The sequence below is a fragment of the Kogia breviceps genome, chromosome 2 (genome assembly GCF_026419965.1).
Source record: "Kogia breviceps isolate mKogBre1 chromosome 2, mKogBre1 haplotype 1, whole genome shotgun sequence".
Taxonomy (NCBI): domain Eukaryota; kingdom Metazoa; phylum Chordata; class Mammalia; order Artiodactyla; family Physeteridae; genus Kogia; species Kogia breviceps.
In genome coordinates, this window is record NC_081311.1 from 139,467,524 (window position 1) to 139,485,634 (window position 18,111).

Here is an 18,111-nt window from a genome sequence, read left to right on the forward strand (position 1 = left end):
TGTATTTGTCATACCTCTTGACAATATGTTCTACCCACAGAGCCTTGCATGCCTAATGTAGCTCCTTCATTTCATTTGGTCTGTAGCCCAAATATCACCTCTTCAGAAAGGCCTTCCCTAACAAACTGAATTTAAAGGCACCTAATGGCTGAGTTCTATAAATCATGCTGTGATATTATTTTTGTAGAGAGTATTTTTCATATTTATATTTTTGTTTCTCTCTCCTCTGCCCTGCCCTCTTTCCCTCCCTCCTCCCCCCTCCTTCAGTAGAAAGTTACCTCCATGAGAGCAAGGCCTCTCTATTCCTAAGGCCTAAGTGCCAGGCATACAGTGGTTCTTAAAAACATATTTGAAAATCTGGGATTATTAAATGGGTTTCTGTTTTTCCTTTAATTGGACACCCTTGAAATCATTTTTGGAGTTCTATTATTAGATTAAATCTTTGTTTCACCAAGCCTTTATTGAGCACTTGCTATGTAATATGTAACATGCTTTAGTTCCCCACACTATTTTCTCAGTGTGAAATACAAAAACCAGTTTTGTTTGTCATTCTTATAGTATCTTATAGTTACTCTTGTAAACTCAGTCCCTAGGTTGCTTAGACCATTCTTGCTGCTCCTTCAGCTTAGTTCCAATTTGAATTGTCACTCCTTGAACCCACTGCACACTGTTCAAATGTTCTTCACTCTCCAGTAGCTCTTTTTGAATTAATTTCTTTCCTGCACAGAAAGTGTCTAAGAGAGCTTTCTGTTCCCTCCTTTATCTAATCTTTTCTCTCTTCCTGCTTTTTCATTGTATCCTTTAGTCTTTGTGCCCCAGTATGTTTTCCCTTTCTGTTCTGGCTTTCCTTTCATCCTTTTTCTTTCTTTCACATTCATGCTTGTAAGCACTTCAGTTAAATTATCTTAGATCACCACAGGTTTCACAGGGCCGATTCTTCTTTTTTAAATCTTTAAAGGTTTTTAAAATAAAATAGGATTTTAAAAATTTCTTTGATTTTACTTAGATTTTGTGTACCCCATCTGAAAGAAGTTCTTAAGTTTCTATTTCCCTTTAAATAAAGATTTGGACTTTAAGGTGTAATACTTTCTAATTTTTTTCATTATATGATAAATATGAAAATGGTATTTGGATGGGACACACAGACAACTGAGGAGGCTGCCCAGACCCTCCTGGTCTGTCAGCCTGAGGACTGATGAAATCCATGTCTCTACACTGTAATCTATTGACCTGATGTTTGGAAGCTCTGTCTTAAGAGTAGATAGACTTCGGTAGTATGTGAACACTTGGTTTTACTTTTTGGGGTTGTGTATATTTTTCTTTTAAAAAAAAATTATTTATTTATTTATTCATTCATTCATTCTGCACCAGGTCTTGGTTGTGGCACTCAGATATTCTTAGTTGTGGCATTCAGACTCTTAGTTGAGGCATGCGGACTTCTTACTTGGGGCATGCAGACTTCTTAGTTGCGGTATGCATGCAGGATCTAGTTCCCTGACCAGGTATCGAACCTGGGCCCGCTGCATTGGAAGTGCAGAGTCTTACCCACTGGACCACCTGTGTATATTTTTCTTAAGAAAGAGTTATAACTTTCATTAGATTCTCAAAGGTGTCCATGAGTCAAAAAAGGTTAAGAGTTAGTGTTCAAATTGTGGAACTAAAACCAAATGATTGGCATAACTTATTATTGTTTTTGGAGTAAATTTTTTTTGTTTTGATTACACAGTTTTACATATATTTGCCATGCAAAATTCAAACATTGTAGGTAGAATTAATGTAGAATGTAAAAGTATGCTATAACCCACTTTCAGTTAACTTCCACAAGATTTGGTGTACATTTCTCTAAATATTTTTCTCCTTACATATATTTTTTTCAATTCTTTCTCCAAAATTTTATTTATAAAAGAGATTATTATATATGTGTGTATATATATATATATGTGTGTGTATATATATATATATGCTATGTAATTCTTTTCTCACTTATTTTGGATATAATTCTATTTCAGTACTTGTTGGTCTCCCTCATTCTTTTTAATAAATGCAAAGTATTTTATTGATCTACTCTAATTTGGTTAATCTTTATTCTGTTACTGAACACATGAGTTGTTTCTAACTTTTTTGCATTGCAAACTGTGGTACAGTGAATATATCTGTAGATATATCTTGCAAATTTAGGATTATTTCTGTATAATAAATTACTAGAAATAGAAATGCTAAGTTAGGGCTATGAACACATTAAGTTTTAGTAGATATTGTCAAAATGACACCAAAAACTGGATCTATTTACACTTCCATGTGTATGATAACAAATTTCTGAACATGATTTCCAACAATGAATTAGTAAAGTGAATTTTCCCTAATCTGCAAGATGAAAAAACATGTTTGTGTTACCAAAAATTTCAACCATGCACAAAGGTAGAGAGCAGAACATTCAACCTCCATATACCCATCATTGGACTCAAAGTTTATCAAGATTTTTGCCACATTTGCTTCATTTGCCCTTTTTTCTCTTTTGCTAAAGTATTTTCAAACAAATCCTAAACATTGTGTGACACGCTTTAGTATTCATCTTTAAAAAGTATGAATATTTCCTTTTTTTAAAAAATTTTTCAAGTTTTTAGTACAGAAAATTTCAGACAGGTATAAAAGCAATGAGTATAACCCAACTGATATGACATTTTATTAGGAAAAAATTCCTTTGGTGCTATTTATTTATTTATTTATTTTCTTGGCTGTGTTGTGTCTTCATTGCTGCATGCGGGTTTTCTCTAGTGTGGTGAGCAGGGGCTACTCTTTGTTGCGGGGCGTGGGCTTCTCATTGTGGTGGTTTCTCTTGTTGCAGAGCACGGGCTCTAGGCTCGTGGACTTCAGTAGTTGTGGCACGTGGGCTCAGTAGTTGTGGCTCACAGGCTCTAGAGTGCAGGCTCAGTAGTTGTGGCGCATGGGCTTAGTTGCTCCGTGGCATGTAGGATCTTCCCGGACCAGAGCTTGAACCCGTGTCACCTGCATTGGCAGGCGGATTATTAACCACTGCACCACCAGGGAAGTCCTGTTTGGTGATGTTTTTTAAGGACCAATTAAAACTACATTCTTTTGATTTGGTACCTTAAAAAATCTGAAGGGAGTGGTACTTTTCTGGCTTTGATATTGCCCCTCATTCTGCTTAATGAGTGTAATATAAGAAAACCCCTTATCAGTCTCCCAGTTTCTACAATTAACAACTCAAGCTGGGCTTGGTATACTCCCACTTACTTCCCTTCACCCAACCAGATTATTCTGAAGCAAGTCCCATACATTGTAGCATTTTATTCATAAATATTTATATAGATACATGTAAAAGACAAGACTTTCCTATTCAATGATAACCACAATGTTGTCATACCTACACACTACACAAGATAATTCCTTAATATTATTAAATATCCACAAACATTTTCTTACATAATCACAGTGCCATTATCTTACTTAATAAAATCATCTAATGAACTAGTACCCAGTTCTTTTTTTTTTTTTTTTTTTTTTTTTTTTTTGCGGTATGCGGGCCTCTCACTGTTGTGGCCCCTCCCGTTGCGGAGCACAGGCTCCGGACGCGCAGGCCCAGCGGCCATGGCTCACGGGCTTAGCTGCTCCGCGGCACGTGGGATCTTCCCGGACCAGGGCACGAACCCGTGTCTCCTGCATTGGCAGGCGGATTCTCAACCACTGCGCCACCAGGGAAGCCCCCCAGTTCTTAATTGGACTTCCCCTGTTGTCTAAAAAATGCCTGTTTCAAGTTGGTTTGTTAGAATCAGTAAACACATGGTTATTGGGTTTCTCAGGCCTCTTTAATAAGTGATCCTTCTACCTCCTTTTTCTCCCTGCCACTGACAGGTTGCAGAAATGGAGTCAGTTGTCCTGTATAATGGTCTACATTCATGATTTGTCTATTTTTTTTTTTTTTTTGTGGTGTCATTTAACTTGTTCCTTTATCTCTTATGTTTCCTATAAATGGAAGTTAGCTCTAGAGACTTGGTGTCATTCAAGGTCAACTTGTTTGGTAAAAACTCTTTGTAAATGGTGCTCTGTACTTCACAAGCATCATAGCATCTGATTTTTTCTCACTTCTAGTGATACTGAGATTGATAAGGATGTAACAGTCTGATCTCTAAGTGGAAAATTTCCCCTCAAGCCTTTCTTTAATGGCTCCATTGCATGGGTCAGTTATTTTAGTATGTATCACAAAATGTTGATTCTCTAATTATTCATTTTTTATTTTAATAAACTTCATTTCTTTGATTATTAGAGAACTTGAGCATCTTTTCATATGTTTCTTAGCCATTCACTTTTATGGTGAATTGTATATGACTTTGGCTGATTTTTCTATTGAATTATTTTCTTTTTAAATCCATTTTTCAAGAGTCAAAAATCATAGATATTAATCTTTCATCTGTTTTTATCTATTGTAAATATTTTCTGGTAACACAATAATTGTTTTCTGCATAGAAACTTTTGATTTAAGTAGCCAACTTTTTATCTTTCTTTTATGACTTTTGGTTTCAAATCTTTCTTATTAGACTTCTGTTCTTTGAGATAATATAGGGGAATAGTTTATTTTCTTCCTAGTAACTTTTTTCACATTTGATTTTTGATCTGTATGGAATATATAATAATTTGTATATGGTGTAAGATAAGGATCAAATTTATCTCCTGCATGGAATCAATTGTCCTATAGCAATTTATTGAAAGTCTTCTACCCCCCCCCGCCCCCCTACATTGATTAACATAGTCATTACATAGTCTATTTCTGGACTCCATTGTGGTCCATTGATGTTACCACATTACCACAGATTTTACTTTAATTTTAAAAAATCTTTATTGGAGTATAGTTGATTTACAATGTTATGTTAGTTTCTGCTGTACAGCAAAGTGAATCAGTTATACATATACATATATCTACTCTTTTTTAGATTATCTTCCCGTATAGATCATTATAGAGAGATTACTACAGATCTTATATTATATTAACTTTATACTATGTTTTAAAGTTTAGGTCACTGTCATTAATTTTCTTTTTAAACTTTTAAGTTTTTTAAGTTTTTTTTTTTAACATATATATTCTTCCATTTGAACTTTAGAATTAGTTTGTGATTAGTCCCATTGGTATTTAAATCTAATGTCATTACGTTTGGTGGAAGTGACTTTTTTTAGAAAAAATAAAAGTTTTTTCCATTTGGGAATGTAGTTTTTCTCTATCAGATCTCTCACGTTTTTCAGCTAAAATAGTTTCTCCACCCGTCGTAATAAGTTTCTTTCTAGGTATGTTGTACGTTTAGTGTGGTTATTTTGTATTTGGTCACAAAATACCTTATTTGTGACTATTTGGATTGTGAACATAGAATAGTTTATTTCATTTTTGCTTTAATATACCAACCATACTTTAAAATAAGTATAAATAAGAGTAGAAGGAATGTGCATACTTAAGTGTATAAACTTTTCAAATAAACTTTAAGTATTGATATTACTTATCTATTCATTAATGCAATAAGTTAGAAATAGTTAAGGAATAGAAAATGCGAATTCTTGGGAATGATCAATTTGTACTTAATGGTTTATAAAGGGTAAAAGTAATAAAGTAATACTTGCAAGTAATAAATTGCAATTAAAAAATATAAACTCTGTAATGAGATTTTGTTTTTGTATTCTAATTGGAGTCTAACTAGAATGGTTTTTTATTAGGAAGCAATCTTCCTAAGTGCCAATTTTTATTTAAAGACCAATTAAAACTATATTCTTTTAACTTGGTGCCTTAAAAATCATAAAAGATTAATACATTGGCTTTGATATTGGCCCACATTCTGTTTATGGATATTGTAAATAGAAGTAATAGATTCTTAGCAGATTCGACATCGCCGTTAATTCTTTTCTTTTTCATATTACAGGTTTTGCAAAAGGCATCAAATTAAATCAAGTTCAAATATTCCCTGTGTCCCCAAAGACTTACTGATGATGTCTGAATTTGTTCTTCCAAGATTTATTTTTTGTCTTATTCAGTACTTAAGAGAAGGCTATAATGAACCAGGTATGTTCAATCCGCTTTTCGTTAGTACTCTTTTTAAGTTCTCAGCAAAGTTTAGCACTAATAATGAGGTGAATTTTTTCAGATACCATTTTTTTGCTTAACATTTTTTATGTGATGACTATGAAATACAGAGACTAAATAAAAACACACTAAATATCAATTATAGAACCTCATTGATACTTGTAGTAGGCACAGTTTAGCAGTCTCTGCTGCTGGGATCGTAAATGTTTCTGATCAAACTTATTTGGCCTTTTGCAGATGAGGAAATAATTATTTTATGGGGTTAAAGTGACTTTATTTGTGATTATGTTATAATAGAGCATAATTCAGAAGTCCTGGAAATGTTTGACTTTAACTTAGATTTTTAGAAGATAAAAATTTCACCAATATCTTTCTCTCCCCCTCTCTCCCCCTCTTTTTTGTAGAGGTCTATACATTTTTATTCCCCTCCATATATAATAACTTATGAGAGGGTGAAATTGCTAACTCCCATATTACTGGTAGAATGCATGGGTGTAAGCATCCTAATAGTATTGAAAAGAGAAAAGAAACATGCAAATTACAGATATTCTTCTTACCTTTTAAGATTTAGTCACAATCTTGATTAATATGCATTAGTTAAATATTTGTATTTAGGTAACATTTATTAAAGTTCTTAGTCTGACATTGTGAATTACAGATATCAATTAGTGGGATGAAACAAATTTATTAACTTTTTATGGTGTCTTTTACCTTTTTAGTGATACTTGCATTTTTATCATTTGAGGGACTGCATTTGCATTACTTTTAGAGCTTTTAAATTATTTAATTCTATAAATCTTAAATCCAACTTGAAACTGTGGCACACATGTTTATCTTCTATTTTCCATCCTAAAAGTGAGAAGAAATATAGTATCTTCGTCATTTCTACAACTATCATGTTATTTGCATTGTGAGCGAATACTTATAGTTCTTCACTTTTACATTTTAAGCAAAATATACAATCTTTTGTCAAGTACTTCTGTTCCTCAGAGCATGTCTTAAAATATAGAAAGAAATATTTTGATTTAGTCCCAAACTGCTCTCTGGAATGAAGGAAGTGGAGACCAGCTGGGTTATTGAAATTGCCTTCCATTTTATTTCTCATATGCTAGTTAACAGATTTTTTGGATGTTTACATTTTGTACTACAAGTGTCCTATTTTAGAAAAGTAATAGGTAGAAATCATTTATTATGAGAATCATAAAGCTTACCATTAGTTTAATCAAAGAGTAATTCATATGAGTGTATTATATTTATTTTTTCCTTGGTGACATTTAGCAGTTATAAGTGGTAGGTGACATATGTACATAGCTTTGATAATTATGTTACTATTATCTGAAAACATAAAGGAATGAATGGAAGTACTTTTTTTGTCTTAAGATGAGTTTCATGAACTTAGGTTCATGAAGGTTTCCTCTCTATATTACCACTTGTGCTCAGCATTAATTTCTTCTGTCTATGCAAAAATCTCTGCATTACTTTCTGCAGAGATCACTGTTTAAAATTAAAGAAAGGACTTGAAATCATCTAATCTGAGATATGGAAGCTCAGATAATCTTGTGGTTTGACAGTTGCCTTGAATTCCATTTCCCATTTCACCCTACCATCCTTAGACCAGTGTCAGAGCTTGTGTTAGAACCCTTGGAAATCAAGAACAAATGCTAATTAAATATTTACTATGTTACTACATAAGTCATTGGGGAGAATATAAAGAATAATAATATATGGTATTGGTTTTCCACTGAGAAAATAAGGTTTTTTGGCTTGGGTCCTGTGACTCAGAGTTATCTAGAATTTCATTCACAGGTTATCTTTGAACTAGGTTGTGAGTTCCTTGGGGGTAGGATCTATGTCTTATTTAGTTCTGCTTCTCAGTGCCTGTCGTGTAGTAGATACTGAATAAATATTGAATGAACTTGATGACCCCTTTCCTGGGCACACAGGCCCCCTGTTAGCTTCGTTATATTTATTCTTCTTTTAACCAGTTATGACTAAGCTCTAAATATCTCTATTCACTTCTTCCTTTTAGACCTCAGTTTCTCTAAAGCATCTTTTTTTCTTTCCTTTTAAATATTCTTTTTTAGTTACTGTCTAGGTTTCTTCCCTCCCCCTCTACCAGCATATGTTGCCTGATATTTTAAAATTGTTTTAGTAAAAACATCCATATTTTTCATTTTAGTTGCTTTGACCTCTAGCTAATATGAATCTGTATTTTTGGAATATGATAGTGGATGGGTTATTTGCTACACAGGCTTAAATTTAGAGCTGGCATAATTTTGTCCTGATATTCTTATACTATCTCAATATATTTCATTTCTATTTTATTTTAGAGAGTGATCTTAACTTTTTTCTTAAACACTGTTTATCTAATTTTGAGATGATCTTATGATTACATATATATATCCAGAAGTTTAGGACCCTAAATTGAATGCTTCTTACACAAATTAAGTGCTTGATACCTTATGAAGTCATCTCTTTTCCCCATCAGTCTTTTCTCAGAGGACTGACTTCCTCAACAAGTCTATTCTAGGCTGGGTGCTTGGTGGGCTCCTGCTTTCTAAAGAGAATTCTTATATTAACTTTTTGATTATAAAATACTGTCATCTAAGTCATCATAATTTTAAAGAATAAAATATTGTTCTTAGCAAAATATTTTAAAGGAAGTTGATTATATTTTTTTTAGCAGCTGATGTACCATCAGAAAAAGACCTTAACAAAGTCCTTCAGCTTTTGGAACCTCAAATTTCCTTTTTAGAAGATCTAACTAAAATGGGAGGAGCAATGCGGTCTGTTCTTACTCAGGTTTTGACAAACCAGCAAAGCTACAAAGATCTGACTTCTGGTGAGTAAAATTTAGAAGAGAAGAAAGTTTAAAATTTACTTATATTACTAAAATAATTAAAAAGTTGTGTATTTTAGAACTTAAAAGTAAAATGTAGATTTTTTTAATAGAACGCTAAAGCTGGAAGTTATTAAGAATACTTCTTAGTTTATGGATGAAGAAATTGAACCCCAGAAAAATTAAATGACCGGTTCAGGACCTCACAACTACCTGATTTTATAGTTGGGACTAGAACCCAGGTTTCCTAAATTTGGTGTGACATATTCGTAATTATATTCCACTTCCCCTTCTCCAAACAATAACAGCAACCACTTTTGTGTCTTCATTTTTGTTATTCTAAACGTTTGCGTTGTGTGGCCTAGGATTTTATAGTGATGTAGAGTTTAAGTTATAAAACTTGGAATTATTAAGTATATTTGTACTGTTATATAAAATAATTTAGTTTTTAAACCTTTAGTTTAGTTCACATTTATAGTATGGTAAATATATCAATTATTTAAAAATCTTATAAATAGTTTAAATAGTGTTCTTTATGTTGGCTCATGAACAGCATGTTTTGAAAATTGAAGTGTATCTTCTTTCTTTAGAGTGGTGACGTTTTTATGTGTACTGTTAATTAACCATGTATTATTTAGAGATAGTCTTATCTGATGTATTTATTTCTTTAGTGAGTACTCATTAAGCACCCACTGTGTGCTTGGCTTTGGGCTAGGTATTAGAGCTTGGAGTAGGGAAGGTACGTAGTAAGCCAGGTTCTCCTATCTCTGCCCTTATAAAGCTTATGGTCTAGTGAGTGAGATGACATTAACAAAGTCTCCAAACCAAAAAATTGTGTAAATATAAACTGTAGTAAATAACTTTGAAGGGATAGGACAAGTGTTTATAAAAGGAAGACCTGATTTCACTGATGGAGGAGGTTGGAGAGCTTCACTGAGGAAGTGACATTTGAAGTAAAACATTGAGAGAAAGTCATTTAGCTAGAGGATGTGGCGAGTTGGGTGGTAATGGAGTGGAGTTAGATTCCAGTAGAGAACATTTTCTGCTTCTGACTACTGGACTAGCCCTTATGTCATAAGTAACATAAAACTGGAAAAAATGTGGGGCAGTTGTTTTCAGACATTAGACAGCAGGCAACACAAGACTGTAAATCTTTGAGAGAAAGGAAAAGCATGAGATGAGCCTCACAATTCTCTGAATCCCTGTCTGGGGATAACTTCCTGACTGTAGTATAGAGGACTGGCATTGAAGCAGAGCGTGGTGGTCCAGCCGAGTTAAGGAGGCAGAGGTCACAGTTTAGGGCAGCTGAAGCAGTTGGAAACTGGAATCCTTGGGGCAGAATAGCAAGAGTTTGTGGGATAGATGTATGCGGGACCCCTAAAAGTGCGTGGCTGAGAACTGAGATGCACATGTACAGGATGAGACTACCTAAGGCTTATGAGAGAGTGCTGTGGGGTTACTGCTATGGCGTTAAAAGCAGCTGTTAAAGATAAAGGTTAGGCAGTGTTGGGAGACACTGGAGTATCAGCTCAACCAGACTAGAGAGACCTTACCAATACCCTAGGCATCAAGTTGACACACCAGAAGACCACACCTGAGAGTAAGTTCTACTCTAGATCAGCCTTAATGAAGCCTAGAACCCTGACAGAGTTTGGAAATTATTCCTGTCAATTTACAGGGCTTTTTAAAGAATCTCAGGCTTTCTATAAATCTGCCCCTTACAAAGTATAAAACCAAGTCTTTATGAGTTCTAAGTGATTAGGCTGTTTATTGAATGTCTTGTAGAATTAAAATTAATACTCTTTAAAGGAAGGTAACAGAATCCAGAATCTTTGATAACATGTCATTAGAATGTCCAAGAAAAAGGACAGTAATAGAAACTGACCTTGAAATGGCCTAGATAAAGACATTAAAGCAACTATTATAAATATGTTGAAGAAATTAAAGGAAAATATGTTCAAATAAGTAAAGGAAAATATGGTGTTAATGAGTGAAGAGATCAGGAATCTTAGTGAAGAAATGTAAACAATAAAAAAAATTCTAGAACTGACAATTACTGTAGAATGCAATTGACAAGTTCACTGGATGGACTTAGCAACAGTTTTGAGTTTTGGGTTATACATTATTCAATCTAGAGAACAGAGAGAAAACACAACAGAGCCTCAGGGACCTGTTAGATAGAATCAGATGACCTAATATACATGTAATTGGACTCCAGGAGGACAGGAGAGTGGGAATGGGGCAGAAAAATACATTTGAAAAAATCGTGACTAAAATTCCCCAAATTGGATGACAAACATTGATTTATAGATTCAAGATGTTTAATGAACCCCAAACATGATAAATATTGATAAAGAACATAACACTTAGGCACCTGCTAGATTCCACACAGAGGGACCAGCATGTGGAAATATTTATGGGTGAGAGTGAGCTTACTTTTTTAAAAGGGACTAAAAAGGGCTATTGTGTTTGAAATGAAATGAATGTAGGGGAATAGTGGCCCAAATAAGGCTACCACATTAGGCTAGATCCAGATTAGGTAGGCCCTTGTTAGCTATTTAAGGTTTTATATCTTATCCTGAATGTAGTGGGAAGTCATGGATATATTTTAATGTGAAGAGTGACATGATCAGATATGTGCTTTAAAAAGATGGCTTGTTATTTTGCCAAGAATAGATGGGAAGGAGCAAGAACAGAAGCTCAAGAGCAGCAGCCTAGGTTAAAATGATGGTAACTTGTGTCTGAGTTGGTGATGATGCTAGAGAGAGATCAGAAGTATACTTGAAGGTCTGTTATTTCTTCAACCTAGAAAATGGTTCTGTATTCAGAAACTGTCAACTGTTGGGAAAAAGAACAGCAAGTTGTTCTTAATCATTGTAAGAATGTTTTCCTTGAGAATGATTTATGGTAATTGTCTTCTTTTAGTTCTATAATTCTTTTAAATTCTTATTTCTTGAAATTAAAAAACAAAAGAAAAATCTTTAGCTAACTTGTAGTGATGGAAATTACATTAGGTTTGATTCAGAAGTTTAAAATTTGTAGTCTAGGTTCATTTCTAATCACTGCTTGCTTACTCACTGGTTATTATGTTATCTTTGTAAGCCTCAGTTTCCTCACTTATAAAAATGGTGATAATATGTTCATTTTTCTCAGGCTTGTTGTGAGGGGTTGATGAAGTGTATTTTGTTAATTAAAAGTATTACAAAAATTTCATCTATTATTATTGAGATAAATACATGGCTTTTATTATTCAGGAGACATTTAATCATTCCTTACATAGGACCCCTAGAAGTCCTTTATTCTTTATAGACTATCTGTGGTTGTTTTTAGTTTCGGACTTGAATTGAAGGATAGATGTATTCCTATCTGTTTAATCTGTGATGAAGGTTTTTTTGTTTTTGTTTTTTTTTAAACTATTCCAGACAGACATTGGGCAGAGATTTAAAAAACAAAACTAATCTATTGCAATTATTGAGGCTAGCAAAGAGATGAAATTGAGAAAAGCTCAGCAAATACTAAAGAAACTGATTTACTATATATTTTTATAATCAGAGAGATTGAAACCTTAATTAAAGATATATAATCTGCTTAAGAGGTGGCAAATGACATGGTAACTTGGCTTTCAGACAGAGAATAATTTTTCCTTTTAAAGAACTTTCAAATCTCAGTATTTTTATTTTATTGTTATTCTATTCTCCATAATATATTAAAAAACAAAAGACAAAATTGGCATTAATATGCTTAAATGCTAAAGTGAAAGACCAAGGATTGTTTAATTCTAGAATCTAAACTTCTCAAAATTTTTGAATAAATTTGTTTTAACTGATACTTCTGTAGAAATTATACTTTTATCCTTAAATGTGATTATAAAAACATTTTATGCTTAGTAAAACAGAAATTAGTAATCTCAGTTAACTGTTTGAAAATTCCACTCAGGCATTATCTTCTCTAGTATTATGAGAGCACAGGTTGTTAAACCAGATGGTGAAGTCTACTACGTAATTGTCATTTACCATATTATCTGCCTTTCTTTACAGCAATTTTAAGTTCCTTGAAGGCAGGAATCATGTCTTATTATACTTTGCACCCCCTGTATTTTGTATGTAATCTCTGGCATATTCTAGACGCCCAGTTACTTAGTGGATTTCATTATTTGTTACAAACATGCTGTGCATTCTGAGATTGTTAATGCCAAACATGAGCACAAAAATGTTGTCTGAAGCTATCTTATATTATTCGTTCTAGGATTTCCCCTCCATTAGAATATTCATCTATTTTATATGTGTATACATTAGTTATTGAGATGGCTGTACTTATGTTTTAAATGGAATATTTTTTCTGATTTTAAATTTATTTTAAATATTAGGTCTTGGAGAAAATGCTTATGCAAGGAAAAGTCATGAAAAATACCTTATAGCTTTGAAGAGCTCTGGACTTACATATCCTGAGGATAAACTTGTATATGGTATACAAGAACCACCTGCTGGCACTAGCACTCTGGCAGTTCAAGGTTTGTTTAAATATTTAATTTGAACAATGATAACTTTTCTCTACTAAAACAAAAAACCCTTCAAACTTTACAAATTATTGAAGAAATTTAAGTGCTGTGTCATTCTTTGTAAAAGTAGTGAAAGTAGTAAAAATTTGGAAGCAAGAAAGGACAGAGTCGTCAAAGAAGATATTTCATTTTTCTTAAGCGAAATTCGGTTACTTTATCAGAGGTTCTGGTTCTAACTCATGAAAAATATAGCAGTTGCTATTTAAGAGCAGCCCCAAAGTTTAGTAGTTCAATATTTTAGTAAACCATGGTTTAAAAGTAAAAGAAAGCAATCCTTCTGAAACACCATGTGTGATTATTAAATCTGGGTTTTCAGTGGAGATTTCCTATTGAAGTATAAGCCTATTAGGTTCAAATTTATTAAAGATAAATGTTGAATTCTGCCAAAATAACTGTTAGAATGAGTTGTCTTAACAAAACTTAATTTTTTGATATTGTTATATCTCAAAATAATTTTAAAGTAAAGCAATATATAACAATTATGAAGGGCAACCTTTTTTCTCCTTTCCAAAGGTTTTGCAGGTGCAACAGGAACATTGGGACAACTAGATTCTTCAGATGAGGTGAGATTTAACATTTGAAACTTTATAAAAGTAGAATTTTAAAAGTTTTAGAACTACCATACAGATTTGTGGATATTATTTAGTTGGAATTCCTCATTTTATAGACATGGGCGCTGAACCCCAGAATGGAATAACTTAGTCAAGGTCACACAGTTACTTAGTGACAGGACAAGAACTACAACTAGATTTTTACTTTTTGTTTGGAAATTCATTTCTCTTTTCACAGTTTAGAAATGGGAGATAGAAAGACATAGAGATATTTCTCCTATGAAAATATCCCCAAATTTATCCAAATTGTCATATGCACAATGAAATTGTTTTTAAAAAATTTAGTGGTCTAGAATAATTTGCTAGAAGAATGTGAAATGTAGCTTCTTTTCTAATCTCATAATAAGGTTATATCTTATATGTCAAAGGTTATCAAAAAAAAGCAATGTACTGGGAAATAGAATGTCAATTTGAAATTTCAACTTTTATAGTGTTTATTAATAATAAATATTTCTAATAAATTCCTTATAACATTCCTGTATTTTGTTAGTATACAGTTTATAAGCAAATATTAGTTTTTGACTTATATCTGTTTATAATCTTGGTTTCTATAAAACCTAAATTTCATATTTTTATTGATTTATATATTTAATGATTGAAATTTTAAAAACTAATCGTTTTTAAACATTTACATGTTTTTCCTTTGAAAACCCATTTTGATTTGATAATATCATATGAACTAAGCCAAATATCCTTTTGAAAACATGATTTCTTTTATGGAAGTCTTATAATTGATCTAACGCCTTATAATTTAAACTTTGTAGTAGTTTATTTCCCCTCTAAGAAGGCTGCACAAAATGCTGCATTTTGTGGAGTCTTATTTTGATCTAACAATTTTATTTCACTTATTATTTTTTTTAAAAATTATTTATTTATTTTTAAAGTTTTTATTGAATTTGTTACAATATTGCTTCTGTTTTATGTTTTGGTTTTTGGACGCAAGGCGTGTAGGATCTTAGTTCCCCAACCAGGGATCAAACCCACACCCCCTGCATCGGAAGGCGAAGTCTTAACCATTGGACTGCCAGGGAAGTCCCTGGACTAACAATTTTAAAGAGTTTTCAACAAATTGGATAGGCAGTCTATTTATTTATTTTTTTGAAATATTTATTTATTTGGTTGCATTGGGTCTTGGTTGTGGCACGTAGGATCTTTGTTGCGGCATGTGGGATCTTTCATTGTGGCCCGGATTTGTCTCTAGTTTTGGCGTGAGGGCCCTAGAGAGTGTGGGCTCTGTAGTTGCGGTGTGTGGGCTCAGTAGTTGTGGCATGCAGGCTTAATTGCCCTGCGGCATGTGAGATCTTAGTTCCGCGACCAGGGATCGAACCCGCGTTCCCTGAACTGGAAGGAGGATTCTTAACCACTGGGCCAACGGGGAAGTCCCTAGGTAGTTTACTATATTGCTTCCGAGTTTGATTCTGGAAGTAGAGTGTCTGGGTTTGAATCTGGCTTCTGTACCAATTAGTAGTGTGACTTTGGACAGGTACCAATTTCTCCATGCCTCAATTTCCTCTCCTGTAAAATGGAGGTAATAATAGTACTTAACGCCTGGTGTTATGATGATGATTGAATGAGTTAATATATGGAAACACTCAGAGCAGTAGTGCCTGGCATATTGTAACACTATATGTATGTTTGTTAAATAAATTAATTAAAATAAATTCATTAAAAAATTTGTGTAAATGGTTAGCTATAATTTTTGCTTTTTTTTTTTAGCTTTAAAGAGTTACTTCTAAGAACACTGCTGCCACAATGACAAATGGGGAAAACTTGCTGATATTTAAAATAGACTTTCAAAAATATATACACTATTGACTAAAACAGTAATAATTTTGTTTTGAAGCTAGGGGAAGCGAGTAATCGGGGTAAGAATGCTAATTCTTCACATGTCGAAGAGGGAAGTGATTAGATAATAGATAGACATATGATTTTAAATTGGTTATTCTGCTTTCTTTTTAAGGGCATTTTGTGGGGAGGTGGAATGATCTCTCAAAGGCGAGATTTGGGAATACTAGGAGTTGAATATGAATGGGTGTAGGGGAACCCTTCCTTGGCTAAAGCCAGCGAAACAGGAAGGAAACCTTGAATCTATTGTCACTAGAAACTTTATTTTATTTATTTATTTATTTATTTTTGGCCTCACTGTGTGGCATGCTGGATCTTAGTTCCCTGACCAGGGATCAAACCTGTGCCCCTTGCAGTGGAAGCATTGAGTCTTAACTGCTGGACCACCAGGGAAGTCCCATCAGTAGAAACTTTAGAAGACTATTTATTACATGATGAAATGGTTTAGTGCTATTACAAAACACTTTATTAAAATAATCTAAACATCCTCATGTGATCTAGAACAATAAAAATCTAGTTTTATGTTTGTGTTTATATGGTAGGTTAAAACCTTCATACTATTTTAGTATATCTATTTTATGCATCCAATGGTCTGCTAATAATTCTACTTTATTTTTATGAATTGAATTTGATTTTAGAGAATGCAGAAAGCTGATCTTCAATATAGATACTTTTTCCTCTATATAAGAAAAATGTTACAGTCATTTCTTGGCCTAAACTCTCCAGATTAGCTTTTAAATCTCCAGTGGCTACTTTAATTGTACATAACTGCATTGCAGCAACACCATATTTTACGGTAGGGTGCTAGAAGGAGATCCCTGTGTGTAGTGGGGGGGGAAGGGGAGATCCCTGTGTGTAGTGGGGGGAGGGGCTGGGGGATGGCTTTTGAATTTCTTCTAGAAATAATTTCTCAAGGGATATCAGAGGATTTGAAATAGGGCCTTTCTTTGGTCATTACCATTGCTTTTACTCTGTTCTTTTTAGGTCCTCTCTTCTGTTCCTTCTGTTCACTTCTCTTAGATTCTTTGTTTCAGCAACTTCTGTGTGTAATAAAATTTATATAATCATTTGTTTCTTAATTATGATTATGTCTCAATGTAAATATTGTAGTAAATGCTTTTTGATGGTGACAACTTCAAAATACTTCATTTAAAAAATACGTCATTTCAGTATGTTTTCTCATAAAACACTATTTTTATAATAGTAGCTGAGAACACTTACTTTTAGAGTCTGTGAATTATATTTAATTTATATATTTAAAAGGGCCTCTCACTGTTGTGGCCTCTCCCGTTGCGGAGCACAGGCTCCGGATGCGCAGGCTCAGCGGCCATGGCTCACGGGCCCAGCCGCTCCGTGGCATGTGGGATCCTCCCGGACCGGGGCAGGAACCCATGTCCCCTGCATTGGTAGGCGGACTCTCAACCACTGCGCCACCAGGGAAGCCCCAGACTTTCTGATCTTTAAATCATACTTTGTAATTAAACTTTTTCTATTTAAAAGTACTTTTTATAGTTTATATATTTATCATATTTTCCAATTGGGATGAAAATGGGGTCATTTGGACATCTGAAAGCTTAAGAATTTGAAGTAGAGTTGTTTAGCTGGAAGTGGATTGAAGAGATATCTATTTTGGTTTTTCTTTAAGAGAAATTTGAGTTTCAGAGTTAGGCAGATCTGAGTTAGAATATTGCCTCATAATACTGCTGTGCTTTCTGCCAGGTTTTAAACTTCTGAACATCAATTTCCTCATGAAAAAATGGTGATAATTCTAATGTTAGGGTTAAATGGGATAACATATGGGTTACCTATTATGAACCAGGTACAAATTAGGCTCCTGATAAATGTTTTCTGTCCTAGTGCTTTATATGTAGAAGGGATTCAAATATTGAAGTTTTGAGCTATCATAGGTCATATGATAGACATTTCTGCTCATCTTTCCAGAGGAAATAGTTTATTAAAGCATGGTTTAAGAGTAATGAAGTTTATCTTTAAAAATTTAAATTAAAAATTTACCCAAATATCACACAAATACATTGTAGTTGTTTTGCCATTATTCTGAAATATGAATAAACAGTTTATCCAATCATTTTTATAATTTTCAATTTTTAATTAAAGATACAATGCTTATATTTCTTTTTGTGCAGATGTGCAAATAGTTCTCTAAGATGTGGAATTG

General features: G+C 33.3%; 1 protein-coding gene across 6 annotated transcripts in view; it reads left to right on the forward strand.

The window, feature by feature from the left end:
* Nucleotides 1-18,111, forward strand: part of UBR3 (ubiquitin protein ligase E3 component n-recognin 3) — a 228,265-nt gene that overhangs the window by 46,468 nt on the left and 163,686 nt on the right. For 4 of the 6 annotated variants that reach the window (XM_059053502.2, XM_059053505.2, XM_059053506.2 and 1 more), the window contains exons 2-5: nucleotides 5,922-6,061; nucleotides 8,766-8,924; nucleotides 13,288-13,431; nucleotides 13,993-14,042. In XM_059053502.2, the coding sequence (XP_058909485.1) occupies nucleotides 5,922-6,061; nucleotides 8,766-8,924; nucleotides 13,288-13,431; nucleotides 13,993-14,042 (493 nt within the window). The remainder of the gene's footprint in view (nucleotides 1-5,921; nucleotides 6,062-8,765; nucleotides 8,925-13,287; nucleotides 13,432-13,992; nucleotides 14,043-18,111) is intronic. The other 2 variants (XM_059053503.2, XM_059053509.2) reach the window with 1 other exon arrangement.